Source organism: Bos mutus, chromosome 5 (genome assembly GCF_027580195.1).
Source record: "Bos mutus isolate GX-2022 chromosome 5, NWIPB_WYAK_1.1, whole genome shotgun sequence".
NCBI lineage: Eukaryota > Metazoa > Chordata > Mammalia > Artiodactyla > Bovidae > Bos > Bos mutus.
In genome coordinates this window covers 99,298,128-99,318,047 of record NC_091621.1, presented here as the reverse complement: position 1 = coordinate 99,318,047, position 19,920 = coordinate 99,298,128, and the positions used below count along the sequence as shown (strand labels likewise).

The 19,920-nt window shown below is 53.7% G+C and overlaps 2 protein-coding genes across 5 annotated transcripts; one reads left to right on the top strand and one right to left on the bottom strand.

Moving 5' to 3' along the window:
- Positions 1 to 110: 110 nt before the first annotated feature.
- Positions 111 to 7,344, bottom strand: TST (thiosulfate sulfurtransferase). Its single transcript, XM_070371350.1, has 3 exons — positions 7,214 to 7,344; positions 5,930 to 6,545; positions 111 to 578 (listed from the first exon to the last, which is right to left on the bottom strand). The coding sequence occupies exons 1-3, from the start codon at positions 7,307 to 7,309 to the stop codon at positions 280 to 282; spliced, it is 1,011 nt and encodes a 336-aa protein (XP_070227451.1). The 5' UTR covers positions 7,310 to 7,344; the 3' UTR covers positions 111 to 279.
- Positions 7,300 to 16,971, top strand: MPST (mercaptopyruvate sulfurtransferase). Of its 4 annotated transcripts, none has more exons than XM_070371349.1 (3): positions 7,300 to 7,431; positions 12,793 to 13,414; positions 16,389 to 16,971. In XM_070371349.1, the coding sequence occupies exons 1-3, from the start codon at positions 7,354 to 7,356 to the stop codon at positions 16,685 to 16,687; spliced, it is 999 nt and encodes a 332-aa protein (XP_070227450.1). In that variant the 5' UTR covers positions 7,300 to 7,353; the 3' UTR covers positions 16,688 to 16,971. The 4 variants fall into 4 exon arrangements, with proteins under 4 accessions (XP_070227450.1, XP_005887516.2, XP_005887515.2 ...); XM_005887454.2 differs by lacking the exon at positions 7,300 to 7,431 and adding an exon at positions 7,460 to 7,588; XM_005887453.3 differs by lacking the exon at positions 7,300 to 7,431 and adding an exon at positions 7,565 to 7,682.
- The last annotated feature ends 2,949 nt before the right edge of the window (positions 16,972 to 19,920 follow it).

Below are 19,920 nucleotides of genomic sequence, written 5' to 3'. Positions count from 1 at the left end.
CCAATGTGGGGGCTGCTGTGAAGTTTCCTTCCTTGGTAGGTTCTAAGGAATTTGAAAGAGAAGGAAGTACAGGGCAAGGACGGAACCAAGGAGAAAGAGGCAGACACAGATACTTGAAAAGGCCAAGTTTATTCCAGTGTTGTTGGGGAAAGGAGCACTCTACACATTAATTCTAAAAACTTGTCCATTTCCTTGGCTGAGGAGGCAAAGATTAGCTGCAGGCCACGCTGGATCACTCTACCAGCAGGAGTAGTGCGCAAGGGGAGAAGAGGCCACCACTCAGGCCTTCCCACCCTTCCCCTGGGACACCCGGGTCTCCGGGGGGGCCCGGTGGAACCACTCAAACCAGGAGCCATCGTAGATGGCCACATCGGGCTTGCCACAGAGGTAAGCAGCCAGGGCAATGTGGCAGGCGGTGACACCCTTCCGGCATGTGGCGATGAGGGGCTTTGTGAGGTCCACCTTCTTGGCCTCGAACATGGCACGGAGCTCTTCTGGGCTCTTTTCAAAGCCGTCCTCCGTTAGGAAGTTCATGAAAGGCATGTTGACCGAGCCTCGGATGTGGCCCGAGTCCAGTCCTGGGCAAAGGCAGAGGACAGGACAGGGTTAGGAGCAGCACAGGGGGTGGGGCGAGTGGACCTGGAGGTCAGAATCAACCATGGTTATGAGGACAGAGAGCTTTGCAAACAAACAATAACGTCCTTGCCTTTCTCAGAGCTCAGTTTATTCCAGCCCTGGCTACATCCAATGCTCACGACCACCACCCCCACCCCCCATCAAATCTACCTGATATGTTCTACCTGCTTGAGAGGACAGGCTCTACCATCTACTAACCTTTACCTTAGGCAAATTGCTTCACCTCTCTGAGCCTCAGTTTTCTCATATGTCAAATGGGCTCAGTGTTACATTCCTATATTATAGGGCTGTGGAGAAGAGTAAATGGGACGAGGAATGCAAATGCTATGGGGAGTACTAATTGCTCAGAACATTGGGTGAAGGGGAGACACAGACAATGCTCTCAGGGAGATTACAGTCTAGCAAGGAAAATAAAGGTTAAATACATAACCAGGATTCACTAAATATAACGTCGCTCTATTTTACAGATGAGTACACTGAGGCTTGACAAAGTGAAAAGACTAGCCTGAGGCAACACAGCAAGGTAAAGGCAGAGCCAGGATTGTGCCGAGTCCCCTGGTTTTCTTGTTAAGCCCACAATGTGTAAAGAGCCTGTGATCCGTTATTAGACGGAAGTTCAAATCCCAGCTCTGCCACTTACCCAGGGGTGACCTTAAGCAGAGGAGAGGCCCCACCTCTGTGAGCCTCAGTGTCCCCATGGGTAATGTGGGAAGGACTGCTGTAAAGGGTAAAGCACCGACTACCTCAATCGGCCCACCACCCTCAGGTGCTGCGGCTTCTCCATCACTTCCCCACCTACCCTGGGGGGCACGTGAGAGTGAGGGCCCTGTGGTTCCTGGAGGACCTTCCTAGCAACCCTGAGAGGCTTTGACAGAAGCAGAATGGGGTTTTAGGCTAGCTCCAGGGTCTATTCCAGAAACTTCTCTACACCTAGTTAGGCCCCTCGGCCAAGTCTGGGCTTCAGAATAGCCATCATGTGGGGCAAATGGAACCGGGCCATGGCTGAGCTGGTGCCATGTGCAAGGCCAAGGCCAAGGTCCAGCCTCCAGCATGGCCCTGGTCACTCCTCTTCCTCAAGTGCCCCACACCGTGGCAGACTGGAGTGCCCACTGGGAGTGGGGCCTCCTTGTGTCCCACAGTCCCTGCTTAACCCAGACTGTGGGGCAGGACCAGGTGGGCAGCAGTGTGAGAGAGAGATCTGATCAGGGTAACCAGGGCACATCCTGGGGCAGTGTGAAGGCAGCTGTGCCCTGTATGTCTGAGCCTCAGTTTTCCACCTGGGAAATGGGGAGATAACCACACCTATCTCACAGGCTTGTGGGGAAGTCAGCTTCAGCAGATAAAAGCCCTTAACAACCTGGGCACCCAGGAGGTGGGCAATCATGCCAACAGTGTCCCATTCTCCTCACCTCAAGGCCAAAGAGAATTTGAAATTCGTTGGCCCAGTCAAGAGTTCCTTTGATTGACTATAGAGGTCCTGACTTATTATAGTGATTTATGGGTTGAGTATTCTTGCCTGGGAAATTCCAAGGACAGAGGAGCCTGGAGGGCTACAGTAAATGGGGTTGCAAAGAGTCACGACTGAGCGACTAACACTTTATTCCTGTTGTGATTTCATCCTTTTGTCTGGAAATTTTGATCTGAGATCTGATGTGAACTGACCCTACCGATGAGGAACAATTGGTCTGTTGGCTTCAAGGGTGTTCTTTTCCGAGAAACCAACTTAAAATGTCTCAGAGAGCTCCCTGGTAGCCTAGTGGTTAGGATTCTGGGCTTTAATTGCTGGGGCCCTGGTCAGGGAACTGAAATCCCATGCAGACACAAAAGAAAAAAGGTTCAGTACCCAGGCAGTGGGCTGGATGAAGTGCATTAAAAAACACCAGCATTTATTGAGTCCTGAACGCTGTTTTGTTTCTTTCCACCCATCCCTGATGAAACAGCTTTATTGTTTTTTTCTAATTACAGAAAAGGCACCTCTTCTGAGTGAAAAAGTGGTGGTAGTAGGGGTGGAGGGGGTGTTCTGTAGACTCTGACCCCCCACCCTGGGCAAGCCTCAGGAGTTGGAGGCCCTCCCTTTCGGCCAGCCAGTGCTCAGGGCCTGTCCGAGGAATTTAAATGAGCAGAAACTGGCCGCCTGCGTAGGGGGAGGGCTGGGATGAACTTGGCCGGAGAACCTGGGAGACCAGCCAACTAGGGAAAAGGCACCTTGCACCCAGGGGCAAGGACTCCTGCTGTTCCTCCAGGCCCAGCATCAGCTGCAGGCTTGTGGCTGTCCTCTCCCCAGCCACCATGCCAAACCTCTGGCATTAGGCACCCCGATGGCTTACCTGAAGAACTTTTCCTCTGTCCACACATTACCATACAGATGGGTCTCCTGGCACTAATGGGGGGCCCAGGCTCAGAGAGGTGAGGTAACTTGCCCCATGACACACAGCACAGGTGTGATGTGCACTCAGGTGTGTCCGACCTCAAAGCCTGTGTACTCTGACTACCCTGAGCCTTCCTAAAAGAGCGGCCGAGGCAGGCTGAGATGACCTCTCGTGATGACCAGTTCAGAGGTCTGGGATTTGGTTTTCCAACTTTGGCCAAGAAGATGGTGGTCGAGTTGGCAAGTTAGCATCCCACAGGTCACTGATAGGTGTGGGCTTTCAAGGCCAAGAAAACCTGAGTAGCTCTTTCTTGCTTTCCTCCTAAAGATACCAAGGAACCCAGTGCAGGCAGCCCCCAGCCCTGCCTGCTGGGAGTCAACTTGGCACCTCCTACCCCTTCCTACCCCAGTCTGCAGCCCTGGGAAGACACACAGGCAGAAATCACATGACCCCATGAAGCAATATGAAGCAATGCTTGGGAGCTGTGACCACCCCATGCTTGTTGACACAGCAGTGGCCTTGGGAAATAACCCCACTTTGATCCTGTGACTGGGATCGAGTTCTGGCCTCAGTGTCTCGCTGCAGAAGTTTCTGCTTCCTCTCCCTACCTGCAAAGTGGGACCACTTGGAACCCCCATCTGCCTCCCCTGCTTGGCTGCTGTAGTTGCCCAGGGGAGAATGTATATAAAGGGTCCTGGAAATAACAGTAAGCATTAAGGGGTCAATATTCTCCCTCTTGACCCTCATGGACCCCACTTCCAAGCAGACGGGAGGAAAAGAGAATAAGGTTTATAAAGATACTGAGCTGGATCAACTCCCACCTCCCACCTTTCCCTAAGGCTCCTCCTATAAGGTGAGCGATGGTGTTCAATATGAGGGTTCAGAGGTGAAGGGAGAGGCCTGAGGCCACACCTAGGTCCCACACAAGGATGTAAACTCAGGTCTGTCTGACTCACTTTTCTCCTCTTACAAACAGGACCAAAGGCACTGGGAGCACATAACTGAGGCCAGGTGGGAGGTTGCTTGCCTGAAATGGGCAGAAAGTGGCTATGGGGTTTCTAAGGCCCTGCTTCCAGCTCCTCTTGGGGATCATTCCTTCCAGGGACACCCAGGGCCTGCCACCCATACTCCCCTGGGTATTATATCTGGGTGGCTGAGCCCACGGGGTGCCTTCCTGATCCCATGAGCTCAGCGGAGCCTCCTGTGCCTAATATCTTGTATAGGAGGCCAGCAAACCCTCTTAGGCTTTACAGACAGCTCCAGGCTTTGTACTGTTCTTCATCCTTCTCAAAGTAGCTTTCTAGCCATTGCTGTGTTTAATAAATACATAGCCAGGGGGGTAGGGCTGGCATTACTCTTTTCATTTTATAAGGGAACTTAGAGAGGCTGAGCAATGAACTGATTGAGGTCCCAGTATAAAGGAGGATCAGGATTCAAACTGGGGCCTGTGCTCCCTGGTCTCCAGATGGGAACTGGAGGGGAGAAGCTGGCTACAAGAGAGGAGCCAGGGACTTTAGAATCAGGGGCTTGCAGGAGGTCCTACCTGCAGCAGCTGGCTTTTCCCCCCTCTCTGAGACTTAATTTCCTCATTTCTAAAATGGGAGAACAGAGGCCGAATCTGGCATCTCTACGACCTCTGCTCATTTATTCTGTTTGCTTCAGGGCAAGCTGGGGGATAGCTAGAGAAACAATTTCACCTCTCCTCCCTGCAGTGGCATCTCAAGTGCCAAGGAGTGGAAGGTGACTTGAACCAAGGCCAGGAGGGAGCTGCAGGAGCTGGTGCCAGGAGCTAAACAAACTTGAATCTTCAACTTCAGACCTTCATAGAGCAAGCCAGTCAGGAAAAACACAGTCCTGGAGAAAGCCATGGCGGGGAGGGCAGAGTCCTGTGCCTTCCTAGTTCTGCTTCCAACTACCCAAGTGGCCTTGACCCACCCCTTCCTCTGTGTACCACAGCCTCCCCTCTGACTGGAGAGGTGACCTTTCATACCCTCCAGTTCTAAGAGTGTTGGAATGGCTTTCACAATGCTCTCCACAGAGGCACAGAAAGGAAGAGACTTTTCAACAAGTTAGTCCAAATGTTGCACAGGAGGTGGATTCCACAGAGGTTTCCTGAGGACAGTGCTGCAGCCCCCCCGGGGCCATCCCGTATCCTGAGAGCAGTGAGGTCCGAGCCACCAGAGGTGTCCAGGAGAGGTGATGGCAAGACCTCTGTGGTCCTGTTAGGAGGTTCTAGAATGCAGTTCTGAGATTCTCCCCAGCCCAACTTCCACCAGTGTAGAACCCTCCCTCTTTGTCTGCAGAAGGGGACTCATGAGCCATATACTTGGAGATGCCTAGCAAAGGGGCTCCCTGCTGGCCCCAGGAGGTGAGGGTGGAGCAGGATGGTGGTGCACCCTGGTTTGAAACTAGGCAGCACTGGGTTCAAATCTGGACTCTGCCACTGAGCTGAGCAAGCAACCTAAGGAAAGTCAGGGGGTCTAGGAGAGCTGCAGGAGGGAGGGGGTGCTGGGGAATAGCACTGTTCATGTTGCTAAGAACTTCTGAAGAACTTGAGGGGTCCTGAGGAGACTTCTGTACAGTGATGCTTGTGTGGCTCATGGACGCTATTGAGCATGTTGGGGAGCTAGTGAGTGGGCATGGATGTGCGTGGATATGTTGTCAGTTACCTACTGATGCCACTCCACACAGATGCTCGGTTGTACCTTAAGTATGTGGCTACGGGAAAGCATGTGTATGTTCCCCTGCATCATAGCTGGAAAAACCTTTAGGTTGGGCTCTCCCCTTTCATTTTACAGATGGAAAGACTGAGGCCCTCCTGGGGGCTGCTGAGGGCAAAACCTGGAGAGGGTCCCAGACATCCTACTCCCCATCTCTCCATAAGCATTGCTCCCCAGGGACCATCCCCCCACGGGGACACCTACCTACTGCATCTGGCTCCGGCTGTGTGCCCAGGTACCGCCCCTGGGCCCGTGAATCCACCAGCTGAAACCTCTTTGATTCGAGGTTCTCCAGCACCTGCTCGTAGGTCTTGAGCAGGGAGCGGTTCAGCGTGGCTTTGAAGATGGCTGGCTCTGGGCGTGAGGGCTCAGATGTCACCGGGTGGCCCTCCTTCAGCCAGTTCCGGAAGCCACCATTGAGCACGGACACGGTGCGGTGGCCAAACACACGGAACATCCACCAGACCCGCGGCGCATAGAAGCTGCCCAGGTCGTCACCATCGTACACCACCACATGCGTGTCGTTGCTGATGCCCAGGCTGCCCACGTAGTCGGCGAAGCCCGCCTCGCTGGGCAGCATCACCTCGTAAGGCGAGGCCTTGTCCCGACACTCCTCTATGTCAAAAAAGGAGGCGCCGGGCACATGGCGCTCCAGGTATTCCTTGCGGGCCTCGCGGGTGCCCGGCGAGTACCAGGACGCATCCAGCACCCGAAGGCCAGGGCCCACCTTACCAGCCCGGACGGACTCCGCCAGCCACTTGGTGGAGACCAGCGCCCGGTAGAGCACCTGATGAACCATGGTGTCAGCTCTCCGTGTCACCTGGCGCGGGTGGGAACCAGGAAAGAGATCGGCGTGAGGACTGTTCGTGCAGTGGGCTGCGGCCTGGAAGGAGGAGCTTTTCCCCACTGCACTTCCCCAGGGGTGTCGTGTTTATGGCAACCCGGCAGGGTTGAGGTGTGCAGTGGGTTTGGTTTGCAGATTCCCTAGGGAAAGCCTGCTTCCGCCGCTCCCTGCGGCCCCCGCCCGCGCAGAAGTGGGTGGAGCGAGAGGGCTGGGGATAGCGGAGCTGGCTGAGAGCGTGTCCGGCCCTAGAAGCTACTATACTCTCCCTCAGGATCCTCCTGGAGTAGCGAAAAGATGTCCAAGATGGGAGGAGAATGCATCTTGGGCTTAGAGACCCCTTCCTGGGAGCGTAGGGGAGTGGGCACATGGAAAACTGTCCGCTGGAGGCCCGCAGCCGCCCTCACCCGCGTCTCTCGCCTTGCAAACCTTCCTGCAGTCTCTCAGCAACCTGGGGTCGCCCGCCTCCTAAATGCCCGCGTCCGGCCCAGCCTGGTGTCCTCTGCCCGAGTTGGGTCCAGGGTTCCCGGGGCACCCCCGCCCCGCTCTCGCCACCGGGACCCTCCCCAGGGTCGCAGGTGGTTTGGCCGGCGGCCCAATCCCGAGCGGCCCGGGCGCATACCGCAGCCCCACCCCGCCGCACTCACTCGCCCTCGCCGCCGCCCTGGCGCTTGCCACTGCCAGCTGGAGGAGTTGGCAGGTTCAAACCCGGAGCCCGCAACTTCCCGGCCGGCCCACACCATCGCGCGGCCTCCCGCGGGGGGGATCACGCGCCGCCGGCCACTCCATGCGCTCCGGCCCTGCACCGCGCCCGCCCCGGGCCAGTCCCCGAGCTTTCGGCGCCTCTCGAACCCGCGGGGACCCGGTGAGGAAACCGGACGGCAGGCGGGGCTGCGCGGGGCGGGGCTCGGTGGCGCGGGCTTCCCCCCAAGGCCCGGCCAGTGGAAGGTGCCGGCAGCCGAGGCTCCCAGTGGCCCAGGCGGTGGGCTGTGCCGGAGTCTCCTCCCTTTGGCCCGAAGCAGGTTGGCGATGGGAGGAGGGAGGGTACTGCTGAGGGCTCGGGGAGGGGGCTCTCTGCGCGAGGTCATGGCCGAACCCGGAAGCCCCGAGACTCCGGTAACTGCTGCTGTGTGGTTCTTGCCTTTCTTTAGGGGGAGGCCGATCGTCGGGGTGCGCAGAGTGGGGCTCCCCCGAGAGGCCTGAGCAGAGCAAGGGGCCGTAGTCTGGGAGGGAAGAAGCACCCCTTCCGTAGTCTAGGAGGGAAGGACGGCTGTCCGCGGCTGCTGGGGGGCGGCCCCCTGGGCGGGGGCGGGGTAAGGGCAGGGGGAGGGGGTTGTCACCTGGTGACAGGGAGGAGGACTAATAAATCCTGACCAAGAGGCCAGGAAGAGGAGGCCAACTGACCCACAGACTCCAGGAGGACGAACTGGCAAAGGACTTGCTGGAGTGAAACGAAACTAACATTTGTCAAGGCCTGCTTGGGGAGGCACTTTACTGGGGACTCCTATGGCTGTCACTTAACTTCCCATAACAACCCTGGGAGTAGGCCAGAAACTTCTTTAAAGACTTGGAAAAGAGTTGCCCAGGGGCTCGCGGTGACATTGAGGCCAGGCCATTTGTTAATCCTGGGTCTGAAGCCCACATGGCAGAGGCTGCTTTTGTTTACTTGCTCATCCCTGAAGTCACATATTTTTTTTAAAAAACTGCCTTTGTCCTTAACCTATTTCATTATAAGTGTATATAATTTAATTTTTAATAATGGCTGTGTTTAACAACCAGTTGGCTTAATTCCTGAAAATCTAACAACTGCTTTTTGCAAGCTATTGGGACATCCCTACCTACCCCTACTCAGTTTTTGTATATTCTATTATGTATGCTTGGAGTGCTTTTTTCATCCCCCTTGGAAAAAAATTCTTTTTATGCTGAAACAATGATAGTATCACAGAAAGTTGTAAAAATTCGTACTTTGATAAGCATTTACCCAGGGAATTCTCTGAGCTTTGTGCTTTGCAGTCAAGGGAGAGAGGGGGCCAGGAAGTACAAGACCAGGGAAGCCCTTGTAGAAGGTTGAGTCTGACTGGACCCTGCTATTCCAGGGCCCATCCCAGACGGCAGCCTGGTGCTTACACCTCCCCTAGCACAGAGTGCACCTGGGAGACGGGCCTGGGGCTGTCCTGTTTGTCTGGGGTCCTTGACTCCCGGAGCAGCCCCACCTACAGCCATCCAGGCCTGCCCAAGCACATTGGAACCTGGTCCACACCCTTCAGTGCACACATGGCCTGCTCTCCCAAAACCTCCTCTACCTCCTATAGTCCTTAATGGGAACTGCCAATCCAGCATAGGGAGTGTGTGTGTGTGTGTGTGTGTGTGGCAGGATGACCTCAGACCTCTGAAGTCCCGATTCTAGACTTGCTGACAATGGATCAGAGGCCACCCATGGGAGTAACTTTGAAGAAATAATGGGATTTTTATGAGCTGTCTTTAATGATTATTAAAACCAGCCATATGCAGGGCATTATGGTGGCGCTTTGATGTTCACTGGGGCTTCCCTGCTGGCTCAGTCAGTAAAGAATCTGCCTGCAATGCGGGAGACCAGGTTTGATCCCTGGATCAGGAAGATCCCCTGGAGAAGGAAATGGCAACCCACTCCATTATTCTTGCATGGAGAATTCCATGGACAGAGGAGCCTGATGGCTAAAGTCCTTCGGTCCACAAAGAGTCGGACATGACTAACACTTGATGTTCATTATTTAATTTTCACCATTAAGAGGTGAAGATTGGAAGCTCAATTATAAGAAATGGAAATGGTTCTGGGCCCCTCACATGCCCGCTCAGCACATACCTGGTTAAGAGGGGCATGGGACTGGCACTGACTTTGGAGGGACTCTGGCTCCCAAGTCAGCATTCTTTCCACTCTAAATAGATCCCTGTGGAAAAAACCAAGGAGCCTCAAGAATGAGGAGTGGGGAGGGGCTGCTGTGGTTCACAATGGGGTCTTCAGGTAGTTCAGTTCAGTTCATTTCAGTTGCTCAGTCGTATCCGACTCTTTGCAACCCCATGAACCCCAGCATGCCAGGCCTCCCTGTCCATCACCAACTCCCGGAGTTTACCCAAACTCATGTCCATTGAGTCGGTGATGCCATCTAACCATCTCATCCTCTCTTTTCCCCTTCTCCTCCTGCCTTCAATCTTTCCGAACATCAGGGTCTTTTCAAATGAGTCAGCCCTTCACATCAGGTGGCCAAAATATTGGAGTTTCAGCTTCAACATCAGTCCTTCCACTGAATACCCAGGACTGATTTCCTTTAGGATGGACTGGTTGGATCTCCTTGCAGTCCAAGGAACTCTCAAGAGTCTTCAACACCAGGTAGAGGCCTGCTGAATCCCTCAACATAACCTAGTGCCATGTAACCCACAGGCACTGTGATCACTCCTTAGCCAAAGCCTCTGGCAGCCTCACCCCAAACATGTCAAATCAGCTTGGATTTTCCCTTCCCCCCACCTTCACACCTCAGGCTGAGCTAGTGTGCCCCCTCCGCTCCCACTGAACTCCAGACTTTCTGCAATTATGTTGTGTCTCTTTTCTTTCTTTTTGGCAGCACTGGGTCTTCGTTGCTGCACCCAGGTTTTCTCCAGTTGCAGCAAGCGGGGGCTGTTCTTTGTTGTGCTCAGGCTTCTCACTGTGTTGACTTCTGTGGCGAGTACCATCTCTGGGGCATGCAGGCCTCAGCGGATGCAGCACTCAGGCTCAGGACTGTGGCTCATGGGCTCTAGAGCACAGGCTCAGTAGTTGCGGTGTACTGGCTTAGTTGCCCTGCAGCATGAGCATGTGGGATTTCTCTAGACATGGGATTGAACCCGTGTCCCCTGCATCAGCAGGCAGAGTCTTAACCACAGGACTACCAGGGAAGTCCTGCAATTACATTCTCTTGAGCAGGCCTGTGGCTGCTAACTCCCAGGGCCTGGTCACATGGGTAGCATGGTTCCTAAAAGCCCGGCTGCACCGAGACTGAGGGAGGGACTGGGTACCAGATATCACACTGTGGACACAAGAGGCCCTGGTCATCATTGACCTTCAGGCTGGGAAACTTTGGCCTCAGAAGTTACAACCCGATTGTACATCTTGAGGCTGCCCCTGACCAGCTCTGTGACTATGCTATGCTAAGTCACTTCAGTCGTGTCCGACTCTGTGTGACCTCATAGACGGCAGCCCACCAGGCTCCCCCGTCCCTGGGATTTTCCAGGCAAGAGTACTGGAGTGGGGTGCTATTGCCTTCTCTGAGCTCTGTGACTAGGGCAAGGCATTTTTATCGCTAACCACCAGTGGTCTCATTCAGAAACAGGCAGCCCCACCTAGTGACTGCTGAAGGCTGTGTTGCTTAGTACGTGGCCTGCAGGGGCACTCCACAAAATGCTCTATTCTCTACCCACCTCCTTCCCCTTGGTGGCAGGGCTGCTTGGCATGGATGCAGGGTTGCACCCTGCACTGGAGGGTACACAGCCAAGGTGGTGGGTGGAGCTGACCTGTAGCTCGAACTCCACTCACGCAGCCACGTGCTCTGGTGGAGACTGTGCCTCTGCCTGGCAGAAGGGGCACCTTTCTCTAACCTGCCCAAAGGCACCTAGGGTATCCACACGTTTGGAGCCTGGCCCTGGAAGGCTGTGAGCTGACTGTCAGCTGTGCTGACAGTCATGGAGGGCTGGTAAACTGCTATACTCAGAACTGCTGGCCTGCAAGGGAGAGAAGAGGGTGAGGAGTGAGGCCCTAATCGCTGTTTCCAGAGAGGAAGAAAGTTAGCCGCTCAGTTGTGTCCAATTCTTTGTGATCCCATGGACTGTAGCCCACCAGACTCCTCTGTCTGTGGAATTCTCCAGACAAACATATTGGAGTGGGTTGACATTTCCTTCTCCAGAGGATCTTCCCCAGGAGATTGAACCCCAGTCTCCTGCATTGCAGGCCAGGAAAGCCCCAAGAGAGGAGTCTCAAAGAGTGAAATCAGACTTTACTGAACTGCCTGGCAGTTGCTGTGAAGCCTGGCACCACCACCACTTCTTAGCTGTTGACCCTTGGTCTTTTTTTTTTTTTTTAAGTGAAGTCGCTCAGTCGTGTCCGACTCTTTTCGACCCCATGGACTGTAGCCTACCAGGCTCCGTCCATGGGGTTCTCCAGGCAAGAATACTGGAGTGACCCTTGGTCTTTAGTGCACTTCTGTGAACTTCAGTGTCCCCTCCAGGAAACAAGGAGAATACAAACCTTCTTGTGGTTACTCATATAACAAATAATTGAGAGCCTACTCTGTGTCCTGTAGTGTTCTAAGGTGTTGTGAAGATTAAAGCACACATAGGGATGAGATGGTTGGATGGCATCACCAACTCAATGGACATGAGTTTGAGCAAGCTCTGAGAGTTGGTGATGGACAGGGAAGCCTGGTGTGCTGCAGTCCATGGGGTCGCAAAGAGTCAGACAAGACTGAGTGAGCTGAACTGAAGGAGGATTAATTGACTAATTCCAGTTGCTAGTCCTCTGAGGCTGTTTAAATAAATATTTGATGAATGGGTGAATTTCACCAGGGATCTTGGTTGATTGTAAGCAAAGCTGAGCTGCACCTTAGGGAGGGGCTAAGAATTTGCCCCTACTTGCCTTAAAGTGCCAGGAGCTTGCGTTCTAAGTCACTTCAGTCCTGTCCGACTCTGCGACCCTATGTATGGACTGTAGTCCACCAGGCTTCTCTGTCCATGGGATTCTGCAGGCAAGAGTCCTGGAATGGGTTGCCATGCTCTTCTCCAGGGGATCTTGCCAAACCAGGGATAGAACTCAAGTCTGTTATGTCTCCTGCATTGGCAGGTGGGTTCTTTACCACTAGGGCCACCTGGGAAGCCAGCAGGGCCTTCTCCTAATTGGGCTCTCTCCTTATCCACCCCACCTCAAACAGTGGTGAGAGCCATCACCTTGCCCCCTCTAAGGGGTCATGGTCATTCTGGTGATTGCTCTGTATATATATCTCAGGCTTAGCAGGGCAAGGGAGGGGAGGCTCCTGGTGATCTAAGTCTGTATCTTGGGTTTACCACCACTGGTTTTCCGTGTTCCCTGGACTCTGCCCTCCCTAGGCTCCACTGCTCCCTCGGGCCCTGGACCCGGCCCTCGCCCCAGGGGCACAGGCGTTTCCTGCCCCTGGGCCACTGGCCTCTTCCTTAATACCCTCCTGACCTCCTCCTTGTCGCGCAGGCCTGCAGCCCCAGTGTCACCGCCGCCATGGCTTCGAAGCAGCTCTTCCGCGCGCTTGTGTCAGCGCAGTGGGTGGCTGAGGCGCTCCGGGCCCCACAGGCTGGGCAGCCCCTGCGGCTGCTCGATGCCTCATGGTACCTGGCCAAGCTGGGCCGCGACGCGCGCCGTGAGTTCGAGGAGCGCCACATCCCGGGCGCCGCCTTCTTTGACATCGACCAGTGCAGCGACCGCACGTCGCCCTATGACCACATGCTGCCCAGCGCGGCACACTTCTCAGAGTACGCAGGCCGCCTGGGCGTGGGCGCTGCCACCCACGTGGTGGTCTACGACGCCAGTGATCAGGGCCTCTACGCGGCGCCGCGCGTCTGGTGGATGTTCCGCGTCTTCGGCCACCGCACGGTATCTCTGCTCGACGGTGGCCTCCGCAACTGGCTGCGCCAGGGCCTCCCGCTGAGCTCAGGCAAGAGCCGTCCCCAGCCCGCCGAATTCCACGCGGTGCTGGACCCCGCCTACATCAAGACGTACGAGGACATCAAGGAGAACCTTGAATCCCGGCGCTTCCAAGTGGTGGACGCCCGTGCCGCCGGCCGCTTCCAGGGCACAGAACCCGAGCCCCGAGACGGTAACCAATGAGTGAAGTGCCCAGGAAGTCCCTGCCTGAGCACTGCCCTCGCCTCACTCTTGCCTTAAAGGGTGGGGTGGTGGGGTGTCAGCAGAGATTCACCCCACAGCATGGGGGTGCCGGCTGAGATCTAGTTTCTAGTCGTCTCACTGGGCTTTATTCTAAGTGAAGGCGATAATATTTGCCCTGCCTCCACCCCCAAACTAGTTGGAAACCCAGAATGCCCTGTATAAGTGTGAGAATCCAAACAGCCCCCTCCCAGTACTATGGATGGGGGTCACTGCCAAATGGGAGGAGGGGACAGGCCCAGTTGGGGGAAAGCCCCACATAGATGGTGCTTGATCAGGTCTACCACCATCTCTGAGGGTGATGGAGCCAGGAAAGAGGAGAGAGAAAGTGGAGAATGAAAGTCGTCAGAGGGGCCAAAGGCTAGCAGAGAGCAGGACAGAGGAGCCTCAAGTACGTGCTGCTCCAGATTGGAGCAGAAACTGAATAGAGGGTGGTTGCTGGCCTCGGCTGGGGTAGGGCCTCTCCCACATGGTCTGGGATCCCCATGGAGTTCAACATCTGGCTGCTTCCTGAGATCTGGGGAGAGGTGGCCATTCTAAGGCTTCACACTCCGTTGTGTAAGGAGCAGGGTTGGGAAGGGGTCCCCACAAAGCAGGTGGATCAGTAACCACTTTGGTGTGAGCTTTTTAATGATCTCACAAGAGGACTTCCCTGGTGGTTGTTTTTTAGCTGGGGAGTCATGTCTGATTCTCTTGTGACCCCATGGACTGTAGCCCACCAGGCTCCTCTGTCCCTGGGATCCTTGAGGCAAGAATATTGAAGGGGGTTTGCCGTTTCCTTCTTTCCCTGGTGGTCCAGTGGTTAAAAATCTGCCTTCCAATGCAGGGCACATGGGTTCGATCTCTGATCGGGGAACTAAGATCCCACATGCTGCAGTGCAACTAAGCCTGAGCCACAACTAGAGAGCCTGTTCTCTTGCAACAAGAGAAGCCTGTGTGCTGCATCGAACACCCAGCACAGCCAAAAAAAGAAAAAGATCCCACAAGACGGGTGCTCTTCTCATACAGAAGGGGACATGGAGCCTTAGAAGGGCCACCTTTTCCCAGATCTCAGGAGGCAGCCAGGCATTGAACTCCAGTGCACTACCTTTAACTGCACTGAACAACCAGTAATCCCCCAGTCATTTCTCTCCTGTGTGCTTTGAGGAGGGCGCAGGGAACTTGCCTCTTCCTCTGGGAAGTTCTCCCTGAATGGATCCCTCTACCCCTGAATCAGGGCTGGCTGGAGCTTCTTTTTCTAGAGCAGCTTGGGCTCACCCTGTCCTAGCACTGTTAGGGTGATCTGAGGGCAAGGACCATCCATGCTCCCAGTGCATCCTGAAGACTAACCCAGCAGCTGGATGGTGTCCAGAGAGGTTTTGTGAATTCACAAGGTCCCGACACAGGGAACCCTGCAGAGCTGTGTAGACATGACTGTGGGAAACTGCTGATGGCCAAGCTTTTTTGAACCTAAGTTAGTGGCAGTTTGAGATGGTCCAGCCTAATAGGGATGCCACCTTGAACCTGTGGGACCCTTCAGCTTAGCCCCTGGGTGGGGGTGGGGGTGATGAAGTAATGTAGGGCAGCGAGCCAGAGCCAGACCTGGGTTCAAAGCTCTCCCCAGGTTGCACTAGCTGTGTGACACCTGGCAGGTCACCTAGTCTCTGAACTGCAGCTTCTGCGTGGGTCAAGTCAGAGCAGAACATGGAGCTTAAAGGATGCTTGAGGGTTAAATGAGAGCAAGTGTGTTAAGCACTTAGCTCTGTGTTTGCACATACAGGGTGCACTTGAGAAACGGGAAGTGGGATAATTAACGTGTGCTTCCCTGGCTGCGGGTCTTTACAGGGGTGCTTAATGCTTACCTCCATTGTGCTTGCTCATTCGTAAAATGGAAGATAAGGGTAAATGCCCAGCCGGCCTGTCGTCAAGGTGAACGAGCTGATGAGTATACAGGCTCCAGCTAAATCAGCGGAGAATATCAGCGTCCCCATTGTCCCCCCTCCACAGCCTGAGACCTGGCCTGCTTGATGCCCTCTGCCTGAGATGCTCTCAACTTCTACCACCCAGTCCCTTCAACCTGGTTAAATCTTATTCAGCCTTCAGGGCTTAATCAGAGAAGCTTTCCTGCCCCTCCCCCTCCCAGGCAGTGGGTCCTGCTTGGCAGCACAGGCTCTGGGCCTCTCTACTCCTACTAGCTTGGGCCAATCTGTTCCATGTGCCTCTATCTCCTCGTCTGTACAAAAAGGAGAATAGTAATTGCTTTCCCATAGTATTAGAGCAAGGATTAAAGGGAGAAATACAACTGAGGGGCTCCTAGCACAAAGTAAACCCTCAGTAAGGTCAGCTACAGTGATTCCTGTTACTGTGTATTACTGTTATTTACGATATGCATTATATCCCCATGCTACCCAAGAGGGCCTTTTAGTAACACCCATCATCCCTGGAGAAGGAAATGGCAACCCACTCCAGTATTCTTGCCTGGAGAATCCTATGGACAGAGGAGCCTGGTGGGCTACAGTCCATGAGGTTGCAGAGAGTTGGACGTGACTGAAGCTACTGAGCATGCACACACGCAAAATAATGAGTATGCCAGCTTGCATTTACCTAGAACTTCCTCTAACTGTCAGCACAGTCAGTCTTCAGGAAACCTGGGGCAGAGTGTGGCTTCTGTGGAGTCTGAGTCCTGGGTTCAGAGCCCAGGCAGCAATTCACTAGATGCATGACACTGGACAGTAGCGAACCTCAGCATCTCCTGTAAAACAGATTCCTGTACAGTGGCTGCCTGGGTTTCCTGCTTGTGCGGACTACCTGAGATGATGCTTAGAGGGTAGCGCCGTGGCTGCATGGAAAGTTCTCAGTCCCGCAGGGGCCATTCCTACCGCCCTTGTGCAAACGTTTGTTCCCTGCCTCCTGCTCTCCTGTTGCAGGCATCGAGCCCGGCCACATCCCCGGCACCATCAACATCCCGTTCACGGACTTCCTGACCGAGGACGGACTGGAGAAGAGCCCCGAGGAGATCCGCCGCCTCTTCCAGGACAAGAAGGTGGACCTCTCCCTGCCCCTGGTGGCCACCTGCGGCTCCGGCGTCACAGCCTGCCACGTGGCCCTGGGCGCCTACCTCTGCGGCAAGCTGGATGTACCTATCTATGATGGCTCCTGGGTGGAGTGGTACATGCGTGCCCAACCCGAGGACATCATCTCTGAGGGCCGGGGGAAGATCCACTGAGGCATGGCGGGACACAGGAAACTTGGGTGACACCCAGCCAGCAGTACCCAGCCCAGTGGTTCCAACTCTGCTCTGACCAGGATAGTGTTTCTTCCTCCAACTCAGGTGGTACATGGGGCGACACCCCAGAGGCCAGGAACTCTGGACTTATGGGCTCCCAGTGGAGGCAGCAGAGAAGGAGGCAGCGGGCACAGGGGGAGGGGAGTTGCCCTTGTGGTGCTGAACTGGAGCCCCACTTCCCTTCTGTTGAAGAAATAAAACAGTCAAGTGCTAAACCCTTCTGACTGCGGGGCTGCCTCAGCTCTCCTCCACTCCTGGGCTGACGGCTCCAGCATGCCCAGCTCGGGAGCTCCATGGAGCCAGAGTGTCTTGAGAACCGTGTCCCTTCTGCTTTCTGAGCGGTGCTGGGGCCCCAGAGGCCTTCCAGTCCCGAGACCGAATGTCTCCCTGACAGCTGTCTTCTACTTCTTTTGCTGCATGAAAGAATGAATATGTTAGGCACTCAGCAGTGTCTGACTCTCTGCAACCTCATGGACTGTAGCCTGCCAGGCTCCTCTATCCATGGAATTCCCCAGGCAAGAATACTGGAGTGGGTAGCCATTCACCTCTCCAGGGAATCTTTGCTGGGGTCTTCCTTCTGGCTTCTGGGTTATTTAAGGTGAATCTTTTGTGGTATGTCTGGAGCCCCACCCAAAGCTGGCCCCTCCCCATGGGTAAGTAATACATCTCATTTCAAGACAGATGGTTCCAGAACTTAATAGGAGGTTGTACCACACCGAGGAGGCCCATTCTAGCCCAGGATATTTTGGAGAAGAGCAGAGTTTAGTCAAATTAGAGGGGAATCCAGTTCTAGACTCTGAGAGCCACCCTTGGAGCCTTGCCTTTGGGGCTACCTGGGGGTGGGCAATATGAGGAGCTTTGATCCTTTCTGCTTAAGGAGAAAGAACCCTTATTCCCCAGGTTTCTCAAGGGTAAGGAGTCTATTCTCCTCCTTCCATGTTTGTTCTTTGTGCAAGGATGGACATGGGTGTCAGAAGGCACCAGGTGCCCTCTGTTGGAACCTGGGTCACCCCTCCCCCAGGCATCTTCCAGCCCCCTAGGCATCTCTTGGTAGCAAAGGCCCAGGTGTCAGCCAGTACTGAGGGGACCTCCAGAAGGAAAAAAAGACCAGAAGGGGCAGACTTACCCAAGCTCACATGATGGACTCACAACATAGCTGAAACCAGATCCAGATTTTCTGACTCTGAATTTACTTTTTTTTTTTCACCCAAGACTCTGAGTCGTCTCTCCCAAGTCCACAGGGATGGTGGGGAACCAATGGGACAGAATCCTGGTTTTCCGAATAAAAGGTCTAAAATAAGTCCCACCTCTCTGAGCCTCAGCTTTCTTACCTATAAAATGGGAATAATACATACTTTTGAAGAAGGGATTTCAGACAAGGACCTGACCAAGAGCCCAGCAGCCCTGAGCCCTATCTTCATAGCTCAGGGCTTCTTCACCTTGGGGCAACTGACATTTGGGCTGGATAATCTTTCTTTGTAAGAGCATCCTGGGCATCAGAGAATGTTTAATGGTATTTGTGGCCTCTATCCATGAGATGCCAGCAGCACCAACCAGTTGTGAGAAAAAGAAATGTCTCCAGATAAAGCCAAATGTCCCCAAAGAGGCAAAAATAACCCCCTAGTTGAGCACCAGTGCTGTGGGAGCAATGGCCATACTTGATGACAGCAGTCAGGACCAATACAAACAGGGATCTTCACACGGAGGGAACCCCCATCTCCCCATCATGAACCCTTTCCCCTGGGGGCTGAATTTAACAGTTTAGGAATTTTCCTTTCCAGCTGATTTCAGACAAACCTCGTTTTCTCCCTTAAAAATGTCCCTGCCTCTTCAAGGAGTTGGGTTTGTTGGCAAACACACGTGAGGTCTGATCTGGCTTCCAGTTCCCTTGCCCCATGCAAGGCTGCCTGACCTTGGACACAAGGCTGAGCCCCTTTGAGCCTCAGTTTCTTCATCTTTTGTCGTTGCTGTTAAAATTTTATTTGTTTATTTTTGGCTATGCTGGGTCTTTATTGCTGCACATGTTTTCTCTAGTTGCGGTGCACGGGCTTCTCATCACGGTGGCTTCTCTTCTTACGGAGCACAGGCTTTAGGGCTTGAAGGCTTCAGTAGTTGTAGCTCCTGGGTTCCAGAGTGCAGGCTCAGTAGTTGTTGCACACTTCCCTGACTAGGGATCGAACTGGTGTCTCCTGCACTGGCAGGCAGATTCTTTGCCACCAAACCATCAGGGAAGCCCCCATCTTTTTCTTTTTAATTGTCTGCTTATTTTTGTTGTGAACCACACGTGGGATCCCTTCTCCCACCAGGGATTGAACCCATGCCCCCTGCGTTGGAATTGTGGAGTCTTCACCACTGGACCGCCAGGGAAGTCCCAGTTTCTTCACTTTCAAAATGAGTGTAATCATACCTTCATTGAGCAACATGGGGATTCAATGAGAAAATCCATAGCAACTGTTTAGGTTGGTGGCAGGCACAGAGTCAATATCGAGTGTTACTGTTATTTTGTAAAGGACTTTTACTTTATCAGCATGTTGAGTGTCTCTCGTACTTCCAGCATTGGGGGAAGGGAATGTGAGTATGAGAATTATGTTCCAGCCCTGGAAAAGCCTCCCAGCTAGGAAGGAGAAACTGGCCCAGGGTATATTTTTAGAGAGAAATGGTGAAATGATCTATTTTACAACAGACTTATTTCACAAGAGCCTTTTGATGAAGGTGAAAGAGGAGAGTGAAAATGCTAGCTTAAAACTCAGCATTCAGAAAACTAAGATCATAGCATTTGGGCCCATCACTTCATGGCAAGTAGATGGGAAAACAATGGAAACAGTGACAGACTTTGTTTTCTTGGGCTCCAAAATCACTGCAAACAGTGACCACAGCCATGAAATTAAAAGACGCTTGCTCTTTGGAAGAAAAGCTATGATAAACCTAGACAAGGTGTTAAAAAGCAAAGACACCTCTTTGCCAACAAAGGTCCATCTAGTCAAAGCTCTGGTTTTTCCAGTAGTCATGTATGGATGTAAGAGTTAGACCATAAAGAAAGCTGAGTGCTAAAGATTTGATGTTTTCAACCTGTGATGCTGGAGAAGACTCTTGAGGGTCTCTTGGACAGCAAGGAGATCAAACTAGTCAGTCCTAAAGAAAATCCTAAAGGATGGAGCTTTATTATCCTTAAC

What these genes read in the sequence shown, in the direction of transcription:
- TST (XM_070371350.1), bottom strand. Translation starts at nt 7,309, where the DNA reads ATGGTGTGGGCCGGCCGGGAAGTTGCGGGCTCCGGGTTTGAACCTGCC. An exon ending in CAGGGCGGCGGCGAGGGCGA is followed by an intron (nt 6,546 to 7,213) that starts GTGAGTGCGGCG and finishes CACCCGCGCCAG; the next exon opens with GTGACACGGAGAGCTGACAC. An exon ending in GCCGGAGCCAGATGCAGTAG is followed by an intron (nt 579 to 5,929) that starts GTAGGTGTCCCC and finishes GCCTTTGCCCAG; the next exon opens with GACTGGACTCGGGCCACATC.
- MPST (XM_070371348.1), top strand. Translation starts at nt 9,685, where the DNA reads ATGTCCATTGAGTCGGTGATGCCATCTAACCATCTCATCCTCTCTTTT. An exon ending in TCAAGAGTCTTCAACACCAG is followed by an intron (nt 9,934 to 12,792) that starts GTAGAGGCCTGC and finishes CTTGTCGCGCAG; the next exon opens with GCCTGCAGCCCCAGTGTCAC. An exon ending in AGAACCCGAGCCCCGAGACG is followed by an intron (nt 13,415 to 16,388) that starts GTAACCAATGAG and finishes CTCCTGTTGCAG; the next exon opens with GCATCGAGCCCGGCCACATC.